We start from the raw sequence: 24,411 nt of genomic DNA, 5'->3' as shown, positions 1-24,411 counted from the left end.
TTGTCAATTGTTGACTCCCTCTTTCCCATCCTCCCTTCACCCCATGAAGCAAAGTTAAATTCTGTTTAGCTCTAGAAAACTTTACATGGTTCCTACAGCCAAAGACATCCTCCAACCCCAGCTGCCTATGTTGCAAATAAATGTCACTAGTCACAAAGATGATCAGTGAGATGTAAAAAAAGCAGGAGACTGATCAGTCAAATCTATCACCACTTCTGAAAAATGCTGCCCTGCTCAACTTTGGGCCAAGTAGATTAGTAGAATATACTTGTTTCAGCATCAGGTGGCAAGTCTTCAAGATACTGTCAATAGGTGACGGGGAGGAAGGCAGCAAATCACATTGCCATGTGTGTACCTAGGCAACAATCTTGCATGTTCTTTACATGTACCCCAAAACCTAAAATGCAATTAAAAAAAAAAGATACTGTCAATGAAATGCCAACTCATTCAGAGAATAAGTTTATCAAATAAATAAAAAATTAAACCCTAATTTTGTGGCAAAGTTCTCTAAGAAAAGCTAATAGAAACATTTAAAGATTTAATCACTGGAGATAACAGTTTATGTACACTGCTTGTTTCTATATACCTGTAATTTATATTTAGAAGAGAGTATGATTTCTATTATATGAATTTGATCAACACTATCTTAACAGTTTTTCCAGATGGAAGTGTATGAAAGTGTGTTGTAAAGGGCAGCACTATTCTTTTGCATGAATGGGAAAGTCAAGGTCAACACAATAAGTGTATGTAATTTGGTATCTGACCCATCAAATCCCTCAATCAGTGCAAAAGACACATTAAAATCACTTGCATCACTTCTGGCACATATGCCAAAATGTGCCTATACCTATGACTGAAATAACAGTCACAACTGAAGACCAGAGTATTGTATCATCTCACCTAGTCATTTCCCATCCCAGCAATATAGATACAATATTACTCATTTTACAGAAGAGAAACTGAAGTTCAGAGGTTACCAGAATCTGATCCTAAGTTGGCCTGATTTTAAAATCTTTCACTATTCTATACTGCCTTTCTATAGTAACATTAGCTTTAGAGCATATTTATGTATGAGAAAAGTCTGTTTCAGACCTCTTTTAATGGAATTTAGTTACTATGAGACACAATTGCAATCATGCATAGGATAAAAGTCTTTCAGTTATTGTGTGACCTTGGGCAAACTACTCTTTTCATTAGTTTCCTCATTTGTACATAAAAAGCATAATATGACTACCTAGGGGTTGGTGTGAAGATGAAATGAGACAATACCTATAAAAGCATCTGAAACAGTACCTGGCACAATTAGTGCTCAAAAAAATATGAGCTATCATATGCATCATCATTATTATAATAATATCTCTTTTAAAAAGAGCTCCTCTCTAAATATCCTACACACTAGGTCCCATTGATTTGTCATAGGAAAATAAAAGAATGCTTTAAAGAAGGTCTCTTCAAAACCCTATACCAAATGTCCATTTTCATGCTGCTGATAAAGCAAATTTACAAAAGAAAGAGGTCTAATGGACTTACAGTTCCACATGGCTGGGGAAGCCTCACAATCCTGGCATAAGGCAAGGAGGAGCAAGTCACATCTCACATAGATGGCAGCAGGCAAAGAGAGAGAGCTTGTGCAGAAGAACTCCTCTTTTTAAAACCATCAGCTCTTGTGAGACTTGCTCACTATCATGAGAACAGCATGAGAAAGACCTACCCCCATGATTCTATTATCTTCCACCAGGTTCCTCCCACAACACATGGGAATTCAAAATGAGATTTGTGTGGGGACACAGTCAAACCATATCACCAAACAAGACCTACAAGAGTAGTTTCTATAATTCTTACCTTCTCTTACAACCGTGGCCTATACCTTGCAAGGCAAGCCCAGTATGCAAGGTTACTTGAGTTTCTTGATGACTCTGAGTGTCAGTGCATGTGTGGGGTTGGGGAGCTGGGTGTGAGTAGAGTAGCACTGTATAGAAGTGAGAAAGGATACAGAAGATAATATAAAGGCTTGCAGAGCACATAGTTGTAATACTAGCATGTGGCACTGACAGACACTCTGACAGCCTCCAAATTCCAGGAAAGTATTGACAGCATAAACGGTTATTACCAACACATTCCTAAGCTTCCCCAGGGTTACTCCACAATTTAGATTGCTTCCTAAGTGAATATAGTATCAAAGAGCAGGCAGTTTCATAGTTCAATTAGGGATCTCTTTATAATGAAAGCAACTAATACTGATTGAGGTCTGACTTTATAACAGTAAATATGCTGGGCTTTCAAAAATATATAACAATGAAATAATCACAATAACTCTGCAAGATAGGTATTATATGGATATTTTCATAAATGTGGCAGCACATATAATAAACCTATCTTACACAGCTATTAAATGTCAGAATTGGAATTTAAATACAGTTTTGCCAAAATAAGATCCAGTCCTCTTTCCACTGTCATGTCAAATATATGAGACTGGGCTTAATAATGGTCTATAGAAATAGGATGACAGCCTGTGGAAAATTGGAAACAGCCATATAGATGATACAAAGACAGATTTCAAGGCCCATGTGGTAAGTCATTCAGTTATAGGCTTAAAGCTATAAAGGCCAGATCTAAAGTATTCTTTTAAAAAATATAATCATTAAACAAGATTAAAACTTCAATTTAAAAAACTGAAAAACTATCCTTAAATGCTAACTATGATCACCTTGACAGAATATCATCTTCCAGATATTTTACATTTTAGTTGGTATGCACACCTTTCACAAGCATAAAACTCTATTCAGTTTTTTATTCTATTTCAGTTCCTCTGCTTAAAATAGTTGCCATTCTAAATGCCTTGAATAAATTTCAAGCATATTCTAACATTAGACTGTTATACAATGTTTACTCTGTGCAGCTTTGATAAACACTGGATGTATAAAAGTGAAATTAGACAACTCTTGACCTCAAGAAGTTCACTGTCCACTGGTATAGATAAAGTTGCCAAAAAATAACCATAGTGTGACATGGTAAGTGGATAATAGAGATATGGGAAGGGAAACAGGGTGACTGAAGATGAGGCTAGACATGTAGATTAGAATCTTAAATGCCACACAGAGAATTTGGACCTCATTTTTTTACATGTACCAGAGTTACACTGAAAATTTCAAGTGGAGATCTACGAATATATTTGTTTTAGAATGTGGATTAAAGGAAGCAAAGTCAAAAGTCAGCGAGATCAACAGGAAGATTTTGCAACTGTCCAGGCTAGAATTCCATTCTGGTCAAACATTTGTTAAACATTAAAATGTGCCAAGAACAGAATCAGGCTGACAAAAACACATACGACTGGTTCTCAAGAGCACTTTCTGGGATATGGGAGATGCAGATCAGTAATTCAGCAGTAATGGTGAGGATTAGTGATGGAATTCGAATAGTGGCTATAGCAATGAATAGAGGGAACAGATTCAAAAGACACTTCAGGCACAGAAAAATAAGGCTTGCTAACTGATCAAATTCAGTACCTGAGAGCCAGTTAGGAATCAAGGATGCTTCCTTGGTTTCTAGCTTAGACTTGATGCCCATTTATTGAAATAGGAAATACAAGAATGAGGAGTTTACATCACCTGCTACCCTTCCCCTTTTCTTCCAGAGACATCTGGAACATTACCAAAATCATCAGATAATAAGGTCTCCAGAATCCAAGCATTACCAAAATCATCAACTGCTAAACACGCATTAGGAGGGAAAAATTTAACTTTGACAGAATATTACAATATGGAGATACAGATTAATACTGTCAGAAAAAGTCGCCTCAGTCACAAAAGCCCCCTAAATGTATTATTATTATTAAACTGTGCTATCTTGCTGACTTTTAACTAAAAGCAGCAAAAGAACAAATGCCAGTAACACCATGTGAGGGATGCTGAATCTGTTTATTATCTGTTCTTAATTTTAGGAGACAGATTGAAACCCTAGTTACTATTCAAATGTATGTAAAGCAGTGTCCTTTAAGACTTGAGCTAGTCTGCCAGGCGTGGTGGCTCACGCCTGTAATCCCAGCACTTTGGGAGGCTGAGGGGGGTGGATCACCTGAGGTCAGGGATTTGAGACTGGCCTGGCAAACATGGTGAAAACCCATCGCTACTAAAAATACAAAAAGTATCTGGGAGTGGCGGCAGGCACCTGTAATCCTAGCTACTTGGGAGGCTGAGGCAGGAGAATCGCTTGAACCCAGGAGGCAGAGGTTGCAGTGAGCTGAGATGGCGCTACTGCATTCCAGCTTGGGCAACAGAGTGAGACTCCTTCTGAAAAACAACAAAAAAAAAAACAACAAAAAAAACAACAAAAAAAAAACTTGACCTAGTCAATTTGGGGACCTTCTTGGAGAAGGATGGAGCCACAGAAGTTTGGCAACACAGTGGTCTCAGTGAAGGGGTTGCACCTGCCTGCACCCCACCCACTGACTCACTCTAGCAGAGATTTTGAGGAATTGCAAGGATTTCTATAAAAAGCCTTCCTAGGCCTTGCTGTCCCAGGGTATTAAACACACAGACTGGCATTTTAATTAGAGCTTTAGGAAAATCTCTTAAAAGAAGCAGTTTTCAAGAAATCAAAAAGGTGTATGATTTTTATAGGGAAAGACATACTTGATAACCTAAGTGACTGTTCAACAAAAAATATGAATATACTTTTAATATAAATATTTACACCTAAAATTTATATCACACTTTGTTGGCTTTGAAAAGATTTTGTTAAAAGTAACAGAATGATACACAGGTTATTGAGCAGAATTTTTAATGACAACTTTATCTTATAACAGTGACATAAAAATATCAACCATTAATTTCTCCTATTGACTGCTACAAGTCAATGAGAATACTGGGTAGTTCTGAGCCAGGGTGAGAAATTTTTTCATGTATAGATGCTGCAGATTCACTATTACTCAACACTTTTGTTGAAAACAAACTGGAACCAAAAATTAAGCTTTCTATCAATCACTTAATTCAATCCACTAGTCATTTAAACATTGGTCCTGGATTATTTCCTCAAAGTTGGTGACAACATGGGGGAAAGAACACTCATATACTACAGGTGGCAATGTATGATGAATATCTTTTAAGAGGAAAATCTGATATCTATCAAAATTTAAAATTTGCATAATCTTTGATCCAGCAATTTCCCCCCAAATTACACACCTAGTACGCAAGAATATATGTACATAAAGCTGTTCACTGAAACATTATTGAAAAACTAAAGTCACACTATATGTTCATTTATAAGGGAATGGCTAAAACATGGCACATTGATATTTGGGAATATGATGGGCACAGTCTTAAAAATAAAAAAAGAAAACAAATGTACTGACATGGAAGGGTTTCTATGATAGACTGCTGAAAGAAAAAAGAAGGTTGCAGATCTTTTAGTTTACATAGACTTATCCCTTTTTATTAAACCATACAGTTGTGTGTCATATAAGAATATATTGGTTTAACAGATTATGGATTGTAGGATAAAAGAAAGAATATGTTGGAAAGAATATGCACCAAATTCTTGCCACTTAATACTCCCGGAGTGGTACTGTGAGGTGAAGGAATTTTCATCTTTTTACTTCATACAATTCTGAATGGTTTCAAATACTTACAATAAATACTTTTAAAATCTAAAAATAAATATTTCTAAATATTTTACATTTTTGAAAGACATAACCATTTTGTAAAATAAGTTAGACTGTAAGAAAAATTATTCAACAAAGGTATAGCTTTAGATCTTAAACTGGTAGCTCTCTGGAACTTTGAGAATCTAGGAAACTTTAATAGTCTGTTATCATCAGATAGCCCAATATATGACCAGCCCAATAATAAACCGTTAGGGTGTTAAACTCAATATTTAACTCAGGGGACTATCAAAGATTTGTTTCGCAGGTAGTAAAATAATTTCAGGGTAGGGATTCCACCGTTGGGAAGTGGAAAGAAACTGCACTTCATATCTGTTCTGCTGAGGTAACTATTTAAGACTAAATATCAATTTAACTGTGAAAGCAAAAACAAAGAAACCAAAAAGCATCAAATTAAAACCTCAACAAAGTCTGAGAACCATATTTAAGCCCCAAACCATGTTCATCAGAAAAAGACAACTTGTGCTAAATTACACACCAAGGTAAAAATGGGGTGAGGGAACGGGGGAGAGATAGACTAAAGGTAAAAGAGTCCTAAACACAATCCACCTGCAGCTTTCAAAATTTGTTTTTTTATTCCTACAGTAGATCAGAGGACAACTTGAAAGTCAGGTACAAAGTTGTGATGATTTTCATAACCCTTTTCAAATGTTCTCTGAAGCCACGAGTGCAAGTTATCTAACACTTTCCTCTTTCTTTCTCTAAGGACCCAGAGACTGGGAATATCTCCCAGGCTCCACGTCCAATTCTGGAGAACAGCCAGGTTAGTTAACCATCCACGAGGAAGTTGTGAGATGCACACACTTTCCCTTCCAGAGGACACTTCAGCCACAAACTGGGCAAATCTGTAGAGTGGAGAGCAGTGACCACCAGTCTGCGACTGGAAATTCTCCGGAAGCCACATAAAACACATCTGCGAGGTCAAACCAAGCAAACCGAGGCAGTGAACTGGTGAGGAGAAACAGCTGCTAATCCCAAAGTTATAAACACATGCGCGCGAACCAGACCTGAGCCAAACCCACTCAGCAGATAGCGCAAAGCTGGGAGCTCCAAACCAGAAGACAAACGTTCGGGGAGCTTCCCTGGCCGGGGGAAGGCCATTCCACGACATTTTCTCCGCCCTTCCCGGGAAGCCCCAACCAAGTGGCCGCCCCCAGCTCCACCCCATCCCGCTGGGCCACCACCCGTGGAGCCCCGTTGAATCCAGGTGGCCCAGGGCTGAAGGGATCCTAGGATCAGACCAGAGGTCCACTGCACTCCCGGTCACAGAGAAAGAAGCCACATCAGCCGCGCCTCAGGGACACCGTACTCACCCCCATAACCTACACCCCCGACTGTGCTGCAGCTCCCATCACTGTCTTCCTCCAGTCGGACGACAGCCCCATGGGTCTCCGGAGCAGCCATTACCCCGCAGAGAAGAAAAAGGAGGGCCACAGGGCGGGGCGGAGGCGGGGTGCCCCCAATAGAAACGCGACTAGAGGCAAACTCCTTGTCGACGCGATATTTTCGCCACACCTACGTCGCGCTCTTGACCAATAGGACGTAGCGAGCAAAACTGAATCCCCGCCCCGAACCGCAATTGCCGCGCCCACTTCCGGGATGGGAAGGCCAAGAACTACAATTCCCAGCGTGCCGCGGGGCCCTGGGACGGGAGGGCTGGACTAGGCGCCGGCGGGCGGGGGTGCTCCCGAGAGTGCCCCGGCGTGTTCGCTTAGTTCAGTGAATCAGAACAATGACTGCGCCGCGGGGTCCCCGGGAGCGCGTCGGAGGACTGTGAGCAGCCGCCGCCGGGAGAGCTGCGGGCGGCGCAGTGTCAACGCTGGGCTCGGGAGCCTCCAGCGCAGATCCTGCCCAGCGCCCTCAGCCCGAGCGAAGCAGCCGGGCTCCGGCGCTGCAGCGCGGCTCGGGGACTGTGCATTGTTGTGAGCCAGAGAAGGGGCGCGGGGATTACAAAGCCTGAGGACCCCGGAGCCCCCTTTAGCCATGTGGATACCTACGGAGCACGAGAAATACGGTGTGGGTGAGTCTCCGCCGGGCGAACTTTTATTCCGCTCTGGCCCGAGCGGGTGCGCATTTCTCGTCCTTGCCCCCGCGCCCCTCTCGCTCCGCCTGGCTGAAAATGCCTAATCCTGGCATCGCGCAGCGGGTACCGGGCTTTGCCTAGACAGCTCCTGCGCACCAGCCTCGGCTTTGCCGAGCCAGCCCCTGCACACCCCTGCGGAGCGCCGGGACGGCTTGGGGGAGCGCGCGGCCGACCCGCTTGCTTCGGGCTCTGCCTGCGGAGTTTGGAGTCGCTACGGGGAGTGTGTGTTTGTGTGCGTGTGTCAAGTTAGAAGAGGAGACGAATGGGGTTTCTCTCCATCCTTACCCGTCTTCCCCAAAGTGACAGGGAGCTGCCACGGTTCCCCTGGGTGGAGAGGGAGACAACAACACTTGGGCAGAGAGAACACCCCCAAAACAGTAGGGAGGTGCAGACCCTTCTCGCTGGCTCCAATCTACATTCCCGGAGTGTGGAATGTGGCAGGGTCCTGGAGACAGCCGCTCTGACAGGCTGAGCCCGCTCTGACCCTCCTCCTTCCCTGTGATCCCGGGTTTATGGGGTGCGTATGTTGCGGGGCGGGGGCATTGGTAAATTTCAACATCTGCGCCGCTCGGTTCTTTGGTCTTTGGAGAAGAACGGGTATTTCAGCGTGTTTGTACTTCTGGCCACCCTCTCGACCCCGGGTGAGCGGCACAGGGCGGTGTGGCGGCACTGGGCTGCGGAGTGATAATGTGGAGGAGGATCGGAAAGCCTGGTTCTTGGGGGCAGGGAGATAGCTTTTAGGAAAGCGAGCCCTGATACTGGCATTCGGAGAAAAAGGAACAGGATAGCGCTCGCTGTTCTGTGCAAAGGTGAACAACAAAGGACATTAATGTTGACTGATGAATACTGGAGTCTCCCTTCCTTTCCCTCCTCCCATTTCAGCTGGGTTACAGTTCCCGTTTTTGTTGTTTGATTTCAGCTGGGTTGCCCCTTGACAGTTACTCCTTTTAGGGTTGAGACTATTAAGAAGCCAGGCTCTCCGACAAGCCTGCAGCCGGCCAAATGCAATTATAACCTCCCAGAAGGTCTAACAGAGAGAAAGCTTTATGGATTTTACTAACACTCTTTATTTCCTATAATGCCCTGTTCTGCCTACTGGTGTACTTTGTGTGTGTGTGGTTTTTTTTTTTTTTTTTTTCAATTGAGGACAGATCTAGTGATTTAGATGATGTGTGGATATCTGCTTATGTTCTAAATTCATTTTCTTGCAATTTAAAAAATCTGGAAAGTCTTCCCAGGGAGTTATAAGAGGGGATTTTGTTCTTTTTTCTCAACTTTGCCTAGGGATAGGACTTTGGGGTCCACTGAAAGGACTGCAGGATTCAATAAAGTCATTCTCACATTTTACGTTAGCTTCCATTCTGGATTGTAACTGGTTAGCAAGACAATAGTTTGACCTGAACCCACCTTTGGAAAAGGTTTCCAGCTTTCTCTCCTTTAAAGTGTCAGGGAAGTCTTTGCCAGCCTCTCCATTGGCAAGAAGTAGATGTTAGTGGTTGTTAATTTCCTTCTCCTCACTCTCCTCTTTTTTGGGAGGTAGATTAACCCTTGCTAGGAAAAAGATATTCCCTTTGCTGGACTGGTGAGGGACCAGAGAACATCGCCTCCTAAGCGGCATTAACACCCAGTGCAGGAAGCTCAGATCCATCCAGGCAAAACTGTCCCGCTTGGAGTCGATCCCAGATGTTGCTTTCTTCCAAGTGTTAAATTATACAGATTATGGATGGGATTTATTTTCTTGATTTCTTCATGTGCCAGGTCACAGCTGGGGTGCTGGTATCGATTAGTTCCTCTCTCGCCTTTCTTTACAAGCTGTGGGCAGAGGCTTAAAAACCACTCTGGGATTTCCTGGAATGGCAAACCGGATATTATCAGTCAGATGTTTTGGGCTGCAGCAGACACCTCGGTTTTTGGGTGGTTGTGATTTGATTGCAGAGTAGGAGAGGCAGAAGGGTGTGCTCACAATTGAGAAAAAGAGGTTGAATGAGATGAAGGGCGAGAGCAGAGAGGGGTCTTCTGCCCAAAATTACTGCTGTTGTTCTCATTTATACAATATCACATGTGCCAGAATGTTAATTAACCTTTATTGTTAATTTTTGAGCATTTGGATTGTGGAATGCTTAGCTGATTTTTAGAATCCATCTGTTAGGCGTGTGTGTGTGTGTGTGTGTGTGTGTGTGTAGTAAAATTTTTGCTAGGATACTTATGACTTTATTTTTCACCATGGAGAGCACTGTTTTGTAGCTGCATATACTGCAAGTTGTTTTTTCTTTCAACCTTGGTTAGTGTATATGTTTTTCTCATGTAGTTCTTACAGATGTTAAAGAAAAGATTTTATAGGCACAGATCTTTGTTACCAGGTGCAGTGGTAATTCAGTTTCTTCATTCTTTGAAATAAATCAGTCTTTGTAACAGAATACATGAAGTTTTAATATAAATTATATATTTCTGCAAAGGTACTTTTTATGTACCCTCATTTATGTATGATTATGAGGGTACGTAAAATTACGTTTTTATATACTTATGATTAAATTTCAAGCAGCATATTGTAAACATGGGTAAAATTACTTAATTTACATCTGTAGTAAAATGTATCGGAGATGGAAATTCTTTATCATATCTGATGTATAGGTACTGTCTCAATGATTAAATTCATTAAAAAATGTATACTCAGTTGTAAATATTCTGATTTTAGGAAAAGGCATATTGATGAAGTTATAGTTCTGAGGAACAGGGAACCTTGTCTTTTAGAAATCCTGTTAAGAGGCACAATGATAGGCAATTTCACCGTAGGATTTTCTAGTTGGCTCTTGATTCTGGGCTAGACACTACTGCCAGCTGTATGACCTTAAGTAAATCACTTAGCCTTTCTGGGTCTCAGCCCCTGGGCCATTGTTAACTAAAGTCTTTCCTGGTACTAATTTTGTGGAGCTCTTCTAACTAACTGTGGTCCTTTGGTTAGAAAAACATCTTTATTGTGTAGAGTCTGCTATGACAGAGACACTTTTGTTGTGACATATCTCATAGGATTTTTAAGTAAGATCAGAGGTAAGCATATGCTACCTGGCAAGCTGCCAGAACTGAGGTGATGGTTGCACACTTTCTCAATCTGTCTGCTTCTCTCTAGCAGGAGCTCCATTGGCAGTGACTAAAGCATTCTGCTTTTTGTTTGTTTAATTTAGTTCTTTGACAAATAATACATATTTTTTAAGTGTTCTTTTTTTTAAAAAAATTTAGAGACAGGTTCTTGCTGTGTTGCCCAGGTTAGAGCACAGTGGCTATTCACAGGCGTGATCATAGTGCACTGTAGCCTGTAGCCTCAAGCTCCTGATTGATCGCCTCAAGCATTACTCTCACTTCAGCCTCCTGGGTAACTGAGATTACGGACATGTACCTCCTCACCCAGCTGTGTGTGTGTCACATATATATGTATATATATGGTATGCAATGTGGTATTTTGATGCATGTTTACAGTTGGAATGATTAAATCAGGCTAATTAACAAATTCCACCTCATATGATTACCAGTTTTCTTGGTGTAAAAAACATTTAAAATCCATTCTAGCAATTTTGAAGTACACAATGCATTGTTATTTATGATATCTCCATTCTATGTTTATCACCTCACATCTGTTAGAATGGCCGTATAAAAACAATGAAAGGTAACAAGTATTGGTGAGAGTGCAGAGAAAAGGGAACCCTTGTGCACTTGTTAGTGCGAATATAAATTAATGCAGCTATTGTGTAAAACAGCATGGAGGACCTTCAATGAACTAAAAATAGAATTACCATATGATCCAGCAATTCCGCTACTTGGTATATATACACAGGAATTGAAATCAGTATGCTGAAGAAATACCTGCCATCCCACGTTCATTGAAGCAGTTCTTAAAATGTCTGAGATATGGAAGCAACCTAAGTGTCCATCATCAGATGAATGGGTAAAGAGAATGTCATATGTATACACAATAGAATATTATATAGTCTTGAAAAGGGGAAAATCCTGTCATTTTCAGTAATGTGAAGGATATTAAGTGAAGTAAATCCAGGTCTGGCACAGAAAGATAAATATGCCATGATCTTGCTTATATGTGGAATCTAAAGAAGTTTAATTCATAAACATAGAGATTAGAGGATGGTTGCCAGAGGCTGGGGGAAGAGAGTGGTTGGGAAAGTGGAGATGATGATCGAAGTATACAGCATTTCAGTTAGGAGGAGCATGCTTTCGTGATCTATTGCACAGAACAGTGACTAAAGCATTCTTGATCACAGACTCACTAACTTCCTCAGATTACTATCTACCTCCTGCATGTCCTCATCTGTCAGTATACTGCCCCCATGGCCCACCCCTGCCTTAAAGTGGTGGGAATTATTCCAGGGAAAAGCTAAGAGCTTTGCAAATACGTTTTTGCGTTCATTTGTCCAACAGGCTTTTATGCACAGAGCCACAGGTGAGTCATGGCATCTTCCTGAGCTGAAGGCTGCACCCCTCAAACCTAGCCAGATGTTTTACATTTGTGATCTTAGTTTAGCTTGACAGGAGAACATGGGTTGGATTGATCCATGCAGAAAATCCATGAACCTTGTAAGAAACAAAACTCAGAACAAGCTGATCTGAAGGTCACAAGTGTCATTTAAAAAATAAATTATATAGTACGACTATCACTCAGTCATCACATAAATTCCTGTCTCCTGTTTCTCTTGAAGGGGTTTTTAAACTCATCTGGATAGGAATCATGTTCCTTTTTAAAACCCCTTATATGTTGGTGGAAGATGCACCTTCTCTTATTCATACAGGATTGTTAGGTGTCCTTCGCCTCAGAAGGGTGCTTTAATGGTAGCCTGTGTGTGTGAGAGAGCCTAATGAGGATCTGTTTCTTTTATTCTTAGCTTTTTGCAGTTTCTTAGCTAACAGTTTCTTAAAATGTTTCCTATCTGTGGTACCATGATGTATCTACATAGCATGTAGAGCTAAATAACGATGTGCTGCTTGGGATTGTGACATTTAGAGCCTGACACAGGATTCTAAACTTTAAGTGGGAATAGAAGAGGAATGATTTATAGCTCCCAGTAAAATACGACTGAAGGGCCATGCAGACAGTGGGATGGCAGCTCGTGTTCTTGACCTGGCCTCCTGTGGGACTGGCCTATAAAAATGTTCCCCTCTTTCGGTAATTCTCCTAAGTGATACTTCCTCGCAAGGCCTCTGAAGCCACATAGAGTTGCTTCCCTTCTTTTATGGGCTTTTTTTTTTTTTTTTCCTAAGAGGCTGTTATGGTAGATACTACAAGAAAGATTATAAAAATTTCAAGAAATTTAGGTTTTCCTATCTGTAGCTCTATTCTTTTCCAAAAGGAGATAACATTTTCTGAGTTATGCTTGATACAATATGTCTAAGTTTCTATTATAGTGACTTCATGCTGTGAGTATACATGTGAAAGAAACATTAAACTCCAATGAAACCCTCCTAAAATGCTGTACCTGTAATATAGTAATACAACATTTTATTTAAAAAGTGAAGTTATTTGATCTGAGTCTACACTTTGAAGTTGAATGATAATTTCTATTTAAGAGAGGAGAAAATAATTTCATAGAGGATAAGTGACTTAGCCTAGATTAGCAGCTTGCTTTTAACCTTGTTTGACTATTATCCATAATAAGAAATATATTTAATTTCCTGACCTGGTATATATATAAACATCACCCAGCACCTCCCATACACATATAATTGAAACAGCATTTGCTCATACTCTGTGAAATATTCTATTCTTTTCATTAAAAAATAATGCTGGTCACTAAATTGACCTATTAGTGGTCCTGACCCATAGTTGAAAAACACTGCTTTAAATGCTACATTTGTGTTACCAGAAGGACTACAACTCAAATCTTGTTGGGTTTCTATGAAGTTCCTTTCATGACATTGGCAAGGAGTTGATGGTGGTGGTTTTTGTTGTCTTTGGTAGTCAGATATGTGCATTTATTTTGACAAACAATTTAACGATCATACTTTTTTCCTTCAATGTAAGTCAATCTGTCTTCTGTAGTATTTCTTATTAAAGATGGAACAAATGTTCAAAGCCATTACATACATTGCATAAGTTTTCTCTTTTAGTACTTATATGTGTTCCTACTAGGACCTTTTTGACAAGGGTTGCATAATGACCAATATTAGACTCTTCTATATCATGCCTTTTCACAACACTCTCGGGTCACTATAACAGAACAATAAGATAATGGGTCTACTGAGATACTTTGCCAGTTGTAGGATTACCACTCACTATTCTTTTGTACCTTTTTTAATGTTGCTGATCATTATTAGAAAGACAAGGCAACTTGTATAACCTGTTTTATTAAAAAAGTGAGCTGTATGCTTATTTGGGTAGAGTATATAAGATGAAAGAATAAGGAATTAAAGTTTCCCAAGCCTAGTTTAAGCAACTTAAACTTACTTAAGAAACAGCTCTTGAACTCTCTGGCATTTAAAAAAATTTGTGCTAAGATGACATTGGGTAACTACTAAGTAAATAAAAATCACCCAAAAAAGTGGAATGCCTTTGGTAATGTAATTGCAGTAAAACTGATATGCAGTACCCTGAGGCATGGTAATCATGATCCTTTTAAAAACTTTTATATAACTTTTATTGGAAACTGCAATATAAAATATCATTTGTGGAGAACTTGCTGCATGTCAAGCACAGTTCAAAGAGCTTGTCTTATATTGTCATTTAATCCTCATGATACTTCATGAGGGAAGATTCAGCTATCACTCATATTTCACAGGAAATTGAGTCATAGAGGGATTAAGTAACTTGTTTGAGGTCATACTGGAAATGGTGGAGCTAGGAATGGAACCTAAGTTGTCTTGCATAGAAACTGTTCTCTTAGCCATTAGGCCACATTACCTAGTATGACAATGTTTAGCAGAAGTTTGAATCAGTAATCCTACTTCTTAAAGTTTACATGACAAAAAATCAATAACAACCAAATGTTTTATGCACAGAGTTGTCCCTTGCTGTATTACCTGTGAAACAACTTACATAACCATATAGTTGTTAAATCAGTTTTGGTTATGAGCACATTGGAACCTCAGACAATCATGAAATGAAATAATTTCATAAACAACACTATTTCAAAAATATATTCCAGGTATCTAGTGTTAAATGACAAAAAAAGAGTAAATATAAACTGATTAGAACTATGTAAAAGGTGTAGCATATAGAGAAGAGGCAGTCAATGCATAGATGAGAATAATTCTTTTGCTAGAATATAGAGTTTATCGGTAAATTCTTTTTTAAAGAAACTTTCTGTTTGGAAATATGAGCAGTATTGAATTTTAAATTACACATTGTTATTTATGAAGGAAGAAGTGGTATAAAGATGAGTATAGAGAGGCATTGCATAAACTGAGGTGAGAGAGAAGTCCCTGAATCAGGTTAGCAATCATTATCGTGGTGAAGTGTGGATAGATTGGAGAGCTATTTAGGAAATGAAAGCAACATGGTTGGTCATTGGATATGAAAAGTTTAAAAAAGGAAGCAGTTTAGGATGTTGTCTTAGTTCAGGATACTATAGCAAATATATCATAGACTGGATAGTTTAAGCAACCGAAATTTATTTCTCACAGTTCTGCAGGCAAGGAAGTCCAAGATCAAGGTACTGGCTGAGTCAGTTCCTGGTGAGGGCCTTCTTCCTTTGCAGGTGGACACCTTCTTGCTGTATCTTCACATGGGTAAGGGGAAGGGATCATCGGAAGGAAAAGAAGCAAGTTTTCTCTCATCTTTATTTATAAGGGCACTAATCCCATCATGAAGGCTCCCCTTCGTGGCCGAATTACCTCCCAAAGGCCGCTGTCTCCAAATACCATCACACTGAGGATTATAGTTTCAATATGTGAATTTTGGGGGGATATAAATGTTATTTATAGCAGATGTCTTCCTATTTCTGGCTTGGACACCTGGATGAATACAGGTGCCATTTCACAAAAGAGCCTTTTTTTTTTTTTTTTTTTTTCTCAGCAGGCCAGGCTTATCATGTAAGATGAAGACTTACGTTTGGCTACCTGGAGTTTGAGATACCTACAATTTTTAAGATTCCTGCAAAACATTCAGATGATAAGATCTAGTAGGAAGTGAGTCTTCAGCAAAAAAGAGAAGTTCTGCACTAAAGAGTGTGATTAGAGATTATTTGGCTTATGAGTGAAGGCTGAAGTAATGGATCTAGATGAGACTTTGATAATTGCTTTGACTTTGGTTATGTATAGTCTGCCTGTTCATTCTAAGTTTTAATGTGACAGACCCCAAATTTCAAAGAGCAGTCATCTCAAGGCATTTTATTAATATTGGTACAAAGGATTCTAAAGGAAGAAATATTAGCTGTCCATTTAGAGTTGGTAGTAAACTACATTTTATGGTCTTTTCTTACTTCCTACTAGGGCATCGCCTGGCTAAGGCTTTAGTTATTTCTATTTCTGTGACAGTTTTCTCCCAAACAAATATTGCATGCCAGATTCTGCACATTTATGAGATTTCCCCATAAGGATGTTGAAAAACAGAGTGCACAAGTAATATTTCAATAAACAAGATTTATACATTCCTGAAACAACATTTAAGAACACGCATACATCTAAAAATGGAAAAATGCTCAAATATATAAAATAATAGATTTGTACATACAGATCTTTTTGGGGAGGTAAATATATAATACCTCTTAGAAACCACAAGAATTTTTAAAGTTATACTGTGGCCCTCCTGAAAAATAAATGATTTAAAGTAAGGAATTCTAGCTTATGATGGTGCTAGGTTCCCTTCTTCTCATGTGGGCTCTCCTAACTAATCAGTGGACTACCAATAAATTCACAGAAAGAGACAAACATTAATCATATTAAAAACTAAGTCTGACAGAAAGACTGTTGGCAAAATTCAGGTGAAATTTCCCTAAGGTAGGTGGAACTGGATGAAGAAAACCAATTGGTAGTGTGGTGTGGTGATTACAGTTAATAATAATGTATACTTGAAATTTACTAAGAGAGTAGATTTGAGTATTCTTACCATAGGAAAAAAAGAAAGGGAACCGTGTGAGGTGCTAGATGTGCTAATTAGTTTGATTGTGGTAATCATTTTGCAATGTATATATGTATATTTAAGGTGATAATAAACATCAATTTTTATGACTTAAATATATACAATTTGTATTAGTTAATTCTACTTCAATAAAGCTGGGTAAGAAAAGAGAAAAAACCTATCAGTGGCTTATTTTGGCTTTCCCTTATTAAGCAGAGAGGCCTCAATGACTGGAAAGATGACAGGAGGACCCACTGGCCCTTCCCCATTCTCTGTCACCAGCTTAGAGACCAGGTCAATACATCCAGCTTGGAGCATGCCATTTACTGCCTGAAGCATCTGTGATCCTTCTCTTTTTAGGCCATCTTTTTAATTCCATTGAGAGATGACCACTCTCAGAAATAAGAGGGACAGGAAGGTGGGTAGGTGGGTGGCAAGGGGTCTACAGAGGATGCCACTTCAGCATTGAGAAGTGTATTCTGTTCTTCATAAGGACAGAGATTTTGTAGATGCCTTCAAAGTGTTGCAATAACAAAGCTTACTGGATAGCGTAGTTTTTCTTGCAGGGTATTGGTGACAGAGAAAGAGGAAGGGGGATAAGAGATGATTTTGTCTGAATTGCCCTAAAACCATAGCATATGCTATGTAATAACTTACAACTGGGAAGCTGGCTTGGAGCTGTACACATCAACTAGCCTCGAATGCAGATCTGAAAGTGGAATTGAACCCATACCTTTATCTTTAGCTCAGTCCTTAGCACTGTAGAGAGGTTCCAGATCCAGGTTGCCTTAATCAGTGATCACATTTGCATCTCTATGGAAGAGCGAAAGCAACTAAATCTGGACAGGCCTCTGTCACTTAGCAATGAACGAAAACATGGCTGTTTCTCAAGGAAACGGGAGTGTGAGGAATAGGGGAGAGCATGACATTTACATGGGAGGCTTTTGGAAACTACTAACACCTGTGTATTTGTTCTCCTCCCCAATTTGTGTCCCCTCTGAATGTGCCAGAGAGAGAAGGCTGGTAGGAGGGTGGTTGGTGGGAACACTTCTGGATATGAAATTTGAAAGTTTTCCTGGTTGAATTTCCTAACAACTTTTCTCCCAAGTTGTGAACCATTTTCCTAAACCAAAAAATTTACTGTTTATTAGACTATCAATTGGACATTAACCAAAAATTTCTCCCCAAGTCTTTAAGCAGAAATGTGGAGATTTGGTTCTATGTCTTTTTTTTTTCCTCCAAAATGGAAAAATCTTTTCCGTTGTTGGCAACGAGAAGTAGGCAGATTTGGGAACATGGGGATGCATGTACATAAGGCAACTGAAAATAACCCCAACCAAGATCCTGGATAAAACATTATTCATTATTCTATGGAGAAGAGAGAACCTGTTCTCCATTCTTCTCTGGTAGCCACAGTTAGTTGAGGAGCCTGTGAAGCTGCCTTGATAACAGGCTCAGGGGTTAGACAAGGTCTCAAAGAAACAGGAAAACCCAAAACATAAACAGGCAGAAGAGAGAAGAAACCTCTGAGGTTTTCTCCAGTAGTCTGGATAAAAAACATTAAGAATAAGATCTAAGGATTTCTACAAAATTGCATACATAGTAAAGGTTTGCCCCTTCTCCAGTTCGTTTTTGGAGCAGGAGTCTGGCTCTGTTGCCAAGGCTGGAGTGCAGTGGCTCAATCTTGGCTCACTGCAACCTCTCCCTCCTAGGTTCAGGCGATTCTCCTGTCTCAGCCTCCCGAGTAGCTGATATTATGGGTATCTTACCACTGTGCCTGGCTAAATTTTACATTTTTAGTAGAGACGGGGTTTCACCATGTTGGTCAGGCTGGCCTCGAACTCCTGACATCAGGTGTCGGCCTGTGTTGGCCTCTCGAAGTGCTGAGATTACAGGTGTGAGCTACTGCACCCGGCCTTCAGTTTGTTTTTTTTAGGAGAACCATATTGGTGTTAATTGTATGTACAATTTCCTTTAATACTCTCATCTATAGTTATAGAAATTGATTCAGAAGACTAAATAGGTTCTTTGCTCCAGGTTAGAAGAGGAGATATCATATATACAATGTATAGAAATTATTGTAATGAGTTTTAAAATGGGAAAATACGTAAGAGAAGTGAAGAATTGGAATACACATTACCTGTAATGTTCCTACAAACAATTGTTATAATTGATGAGATTACTTTTTAAACTTTCATACTTTCTAGCAATTTCTTAAATTAGCAAGAATTTATTTTATAATCAGAAAAGAATTATATAAATTATCTTATAAGCCAAGCATTATTTCCTATGTAGGGTTTCCTTTCAGGATTAGAGGTTGGACTGGTAGAAGTTGAGTCTGGACAACCTGAATTTAGTTTGTCATTTATGTGCAGAAAGTACTCTGTTTCAAAATTTTAAATTACCTTTCCTTGTTACACCACTTTGACTGCTTGTGATGCCACTGCTCTGTTCATTTTCCAGTAGCCACAGTGAAGATGTGCTTTCGTATAGCCTTGGGGTGTAAGTCTTTGAAAGAGAGCTCTAATGGCTCTTTTAATTTGTTGAAACAGCTTCAAATGAATTCACCTAAGGTAAAAATTCCATTCTCTCCATGAAATGTTTGCTTAGAAGACTGATGTTGGTGTTACTACTCACTTTCCTTTGTTCTATAAACTCTGTCCTGTTAGACTGTGGGTCCAGGGGTAATTTATGCAGGATAAACCTTTCAACATAGAGAGTCAACAATTTGAAGAAGTTTTATTTAGCAATTATAGAATAATAGGAATAATTGTTTATTCATGGGTGCTATAGACTGGATGTTTGTATTCCTCCAAAATTCGTATGTTGAAGCCCTAACTCCCAATATGGATATATATATGAAGTAAGGAGGTTACTAAGATTAAATGAGGTCATAAGAGTGGGGCCCTGATCTAACAGAATTTGTGTCTTTATAGGAAGGGATCATAGGGATCCAACATGCTCTCTTCATAGGTAGCATGATAAAGGGCCATGTGAGGATGCAGCAAGAAGGTGGCAGTCTGCAAGCCAGGAAGAGAGTCCTCGCCAGGAACCAGTTCTACCAGACATTGATCTGGGACTTCCATATTTCAGAACGTCCAGCCCGTGGTAGTTTGTATGGCAGCCAAAGCAGATGGGTTAAAGAAATTTTAGGCATTGTAGGAAGAGGGATATAAAAAAATAGAAGCAGAATGGATGACCTCAGTGTAATTAATATAATTGGTGTGGGCCCTCTCTGTGGTTTGAGATCTGACTCCCCAGAGCTAGACTTTTTTTTTTTTTTTAGGTGTGGTCTGGCTCCGTTGCTAGGGCTGGATTGCAGTGGTGTGATCATGGCTCACTGCAGCCTTCATCCCCCCGGGCTGAAGTGATCCTTCTGACTCAGCCTTCTGAGTAGTTGGGACTATAGGCATGCACCACCACACCTGGCTATTTTTGTTTCCTTTTTTTTTTTTTTTGTAGAGAGAGGGTCTTACTATGTTGCCCAGGCTGGTCTTGAACTCCTTCCAAGTGATCCTCCTGCCTTGGCTTCCCAAAGTGCCGGGATTACAGGTGTAAGTGACTGTACCCCATTTGAGTTACATTTTTTGATGGTGGTTATCAACTAATAGCTCCAGATATATGTTTATTTGAATAACTGCATTTTTGCAAAGTTGGTCACATTGTCTTGAATTGTCTCATCACTTTGGGTGCCTTCAAAGCAACCAAAAGAGGTAGAGTTTCCAGATACTTCATTTCTCTTTGCTACAGTTATTTATAAAAACCTAGGGTGGCAGGTTTAATCACATAGGTTAGCATTTTTTGAAAGTAGATGTAAGTTTTATTATATGAAACTTTGGTTTGGGGCATTGGGTCAGGAGTACTTAGTTTTTGAAAGGCCCGGCTGTTGAATGTCAGGTCCCTGAAGAGAATAAAGCAATATTTGGAGGATTTTTTTTTCCTTTTCTACTATCCTTAAATATGTATTTCCTGAAGTAGCTAGTACATTCCTCTAAAGATTTACTTGTTGCATTTTTTTCCTTAGTGACAAGTATAAAGGCATATTTTATGACATGGTGGTAGAAAAACTTGTGTTGGATGATTATTTCTTGGATATGCCTACTACAGTAAGGCAGTGTGATAGCTTGATGAGCATCCAAAGAGATTCAGAACTGGCTGGCTAGACAAGTGAAGGAGATAGAAATGTTTCATAGTTTTATCTCTTTAATTTGAACAGCATTTCTTCAAGATAGATGTTACCCTGATTTTTTTTTTTTAATACACAGTGAGGGTGTGCATAAGGTATCACAGATAAATCAGTGTGAAGGTTAAGACAGATATTTTCCCTTCAAGCTTTAAAATGAAAATAAGGACTTGGGAGGGTGATGGTATTCATTTATGCACCTGAGGAAACAACCCTAAGGAGGAAAGAGCGTCTCATATCCTGAAAAACTCAGAACTTCTACAAAAGAATAGAAGTTTCATATTGAGATACTTCCCATAGGAGTGAGTCATCAGCTGCTAAGATCGCTGAAGATAAATCGCTGAGTGGAATCATGTTTTAAATATCTGGAAAACCTTCTTCCTCTTCCTTCTGGGTAATTTCCACCTCCTCCCCTACCCCTTGTCCCCTCTTATTCCTGTCACCTGACTGATGTTACGTATCTTGGAAAATGGTTTATCTTTTTTTTGTGTGTGATTCCCTTCTAAGACTGGGCAGGGGAAGAAAGACAGATTTACTATTCATTCTTCTTCTTCAAGAGATTTTGGGAAGGATAAATAGAAACTATAGTATATAATTATGTATATATATATACACACACACACTGTATATATATCTACACACACACACACACACACAGAAACACTATATATATGTTATATACTATGTTTGAATTGCATACTATATAATAATATATTTAAGTATACTTATATAATTATAACATATATAAGCATACATAGTATGTAATATTACGTAGTATATAATTTAAATATATACCTGTTTAAATTATGGAAAAATGAGTGGGCAGGTAGAGGAAAACCCGACTTTAAGATGAATGCTTACCAGGGACTGGGCCTGTTTGATGGCCCTATGCACACACTCCAGCCTCACAGCAAACCTAGAGAGGGCCAGTTATTTGTTGCAGAGGGCCCACCTGTGAAGGGCTGAGATTCAGGCACTCATCTGTCCCAGCCTGAAGCATGTGGTCTCTTCATGGTATGATTTTCTTGCGCATAAGATCTAGGGCCAGAATCTGGAGGCACAGCCCCGGGCTCGGGATTCTATGGACAGTGCTGAAGAAATTGCTCACTATACTTTACTTTTTATATCAAATGCTGGTGCTAATGCCGGTGTTATGTGAAATAAGTCCCCATGTTTTCTTTTTACTCTAGCATTAGTCTCTGGTAGTGATGGTTAGTCAGCGTGGTGACTGCTGGTGGGTGGCACAGTGGTGACAGAAGGGCCACTAGGTGCCTCAGGAGATGGGGGTGGGTGCTAGAGGGGTGGGGGGAAATAGGGGAATGAGAGCCAAGGACCAAACAGTGCCGAGTGATGTGAAGGGAATAAATGTGTGCGTCTTTGAGTGAGAAAGGACCAGGAGCAAGGAGGAACCCTGCAGTGGAAATGAAATTCACGGCTAGTGTGAAGCTCACACTTGTAGTCACAGCTACTTGGGAGACTAAGGCAGGAGGGTCGTTTGAGCCCTGGAGTTTGAGGCTGCAGTGAGGTCTGATCCCCTGTGAATAGCTACTGTACTCTTGCCTGGACAACATACTGAGGCCCTGTCTCAGACAAATACATAAAACAAGAAACCTGCAGTAACAGGGATACCTAGAAGGTGGGGGCTAGAGAAAAGGGAGGATTCCCATTGATTGGAGGAGCAAGAGAAACCCTGAGCTCTGAGGTTTATGGTTCTGCTATTGCAAGCCCTTGCTTTACTGGGACCTGGGGCTTCGCATTCTGCTCCATCCACGCTCAGAGAAGCCCTGTCCTGCCTGGCCAAGGAGCTGGTATGCTCCTTGGAGTGCCGAATAGGTACCCCTTTGGTCTGAATTACTGCTATAGTCTTCTAATCTTTTCTTTTCCCTGCATTCTCCTTTCTCTAGTATGTGCTTTGCACTTAAGCCACAAGTGACCTTTTTCATAAAGCAAATTTGTTGATGTAGTTCACTTGGGAAAAAAACAGAACCTTTAACTTTTTTTTGTTTTTTGTTTTTACAGTCAGGATAGAGTCCAAAGTCACTTTATGGCACACAAGTCCCCTCCTAAATCGGCTCTGTCTGCAATCTCTTCCTGTTCTTTGTCTCATACTCTGTCCTCCATCCTGGGGAACCGCTGGCTCCTCACAGGTGCCAGGCTACTTGAGGACTCTTGCTTCTGCACTTGCTGAAATGCTTTTTAGGCTGACCATCCATCTCCCCTTCTTTATCTGGAAAACCTAACTGCAATGTCTCTTCTTTAAGAGTGTCTGTTTCTGACTCCTCCTGGTAGAGTTCTGCCCTACCTCTCCCTGCTCTTTGCTCTGCAGCTGCTTCTCTCAGGGCCTTTGCTATAGCTGTTTTGAAGCTTTCTACCTTTGCTACAGTTAGGGAAGCCCTTAAGGCCAGAGATGCTGTGTTGTTCAGCTCTGATTTCCCCAGAGGGTAACACAGAGCTAACTTGCAGTAGGCTCAGTAAGTGTTGAGTCAATGAATAAATGGGTTCCTTGGATGAGGGAGAAAGCCCAGAGCTCAGCGTGTTGTAGTTATTTGTTAGGTTTATATACCAGGTTGTCCAGAATGTATTAGCCAGACTGTGTCAAGTAGGTGAGGGTATCCTGACTGGGACCTGGCAACCCCCCAACATCTGAAAGTGTTGACACAGAGGAAGATAACTGTTGGTGAGAGAAACGATAGAATTTGTCAAAAGTATGTGAAATTAGTTACAGGAAATCTGAAACATGCATTGTGGTTCTGTTTGTCTTGTGACCATGTAAAATTGCCATTGAAAAAGCCCAGAAAGCTGTGCATGGTGACTCATCCCTGTAATCCCAGCACTTTGCGAGGCTGAGTCAGGAGGATTGCTCGAGCCCAGGAGTTTGAGACCAGTCTGGGCAATGTAGAGACACTGTCTCTATTAAAAAAAAAAACAAACAAAAAACAAGAACCAGAGAATAAAAACAAGAAGGCTAGGCTGCTATTTCATGAAGAAACCTACCACTAACCACTGAACTTCAGTTAAGCTAGGATTGGATTATTTTTGTTGATCCTCTACTCTTAGTATAACATTTGCTATATAATAAATTGTAACATATCATAAAAATGTACATGTTATCTGAGTCAGTGTGTGCAGGTATAAATTTTTAATAGTTATTTACACCTGAAGTGTCTACAACAGTAGAGTGCTGCACTCCTTTTAAATGCCAGAAGATGCTCAGATATATCTGCTTGTCGCGTCCTCTGGCCGCCATGTAACGGTCAGTTGTAGAAAATTAAAATTCTGGCCACTACTGTATTTTAGGCATTTTTACTGCTTCCTGCAAGTTTGGGGTGCTTTTCCAACCTTTTAGTGATTGCGTTTTATATCAAAAATTTCCTACCACTGTTTTTTTTTTTTTTTTTTTTTTTTTTTTTTTTTTTTTTTTTTTTTTT

The 24,411-nt window shown here is 40.0% G+C and overlaps 2 protein-coding genes across 6 annotated transcripts in view; one reads left to right on the top strand and one right to left on the bottom strand.

Annotated features, from left to right (window-relative positions):
* ZNF277 (zinc finger protein 277) overlaps nucleotides 1-7,192 on the bottom strand; it is a 132,407-nt gene extending 125,215 nt beyond the window's left edge. For 2 of the 5 annotated variants that reach the window (XM_017535025.2, XM_017535026.2), the window contains exon 1: nucleotides 6,973-7,167. Coding sequence is in view for 3 of the 5 variants with exons in the window: in XM_017535023.2 (XP_017390512.1) it covers nucleotides 6,973-7,063 (91 nt within the window). In the remaining 2 variants the exon portion in view is untranslated. Of the gene's footprint in view, nucleotides 1-6,972 lie in introns of all 5 variants that reach the window. The other 3 variants (XM_017535022.2, XM_017535024.2, XM_017535023.2) reach the window with 2 other exon arrangements.
* A 149-nt stretch (nucleotides 7,193-7,341) lies between these two features.
* The window catches only part of DOCK4 (dedicator of cytokinesis 4), a 402,523-nt gene continuing 385,453 nt past the window's right edge, over nucleotides 7,342-24,411 (top strand). Inside the window, exon 1 of the mRNA XM_017535020.2 lies at nucleotides 7,342-7,679. Within this exon, the coding sequence (XP_017390509.1) occupies nucleotides 7,643-7,679 (37 nt within the window). The 5' untranslated portion in view covers nucleotides 7,342-7,642. The remainder of the gene's footprint in view (nucleotides 7,680-24,411) is intronic.

This window comes from Cebus imitator, unplaced genomic scaffold, assembly GCF_001604975.1.
Source record: "Cebus imitator isolate Cc_AM_T3 unplaced genomic scaffold, Cebus_imitator-1.0 Scaffold90, whole genome shotgun sequence".
Taxonomy (NCBI): domain Eukaryota; kingdom Metazoa; phylum Chordata; class Mammalia; order Primates; family Cebidae; genus Cebus; species Cebus imitator.
Note: the sequence above shows the minus strand (reverse complement) of the source record. Positions and strands in the feature narration are given on the sequence as shown.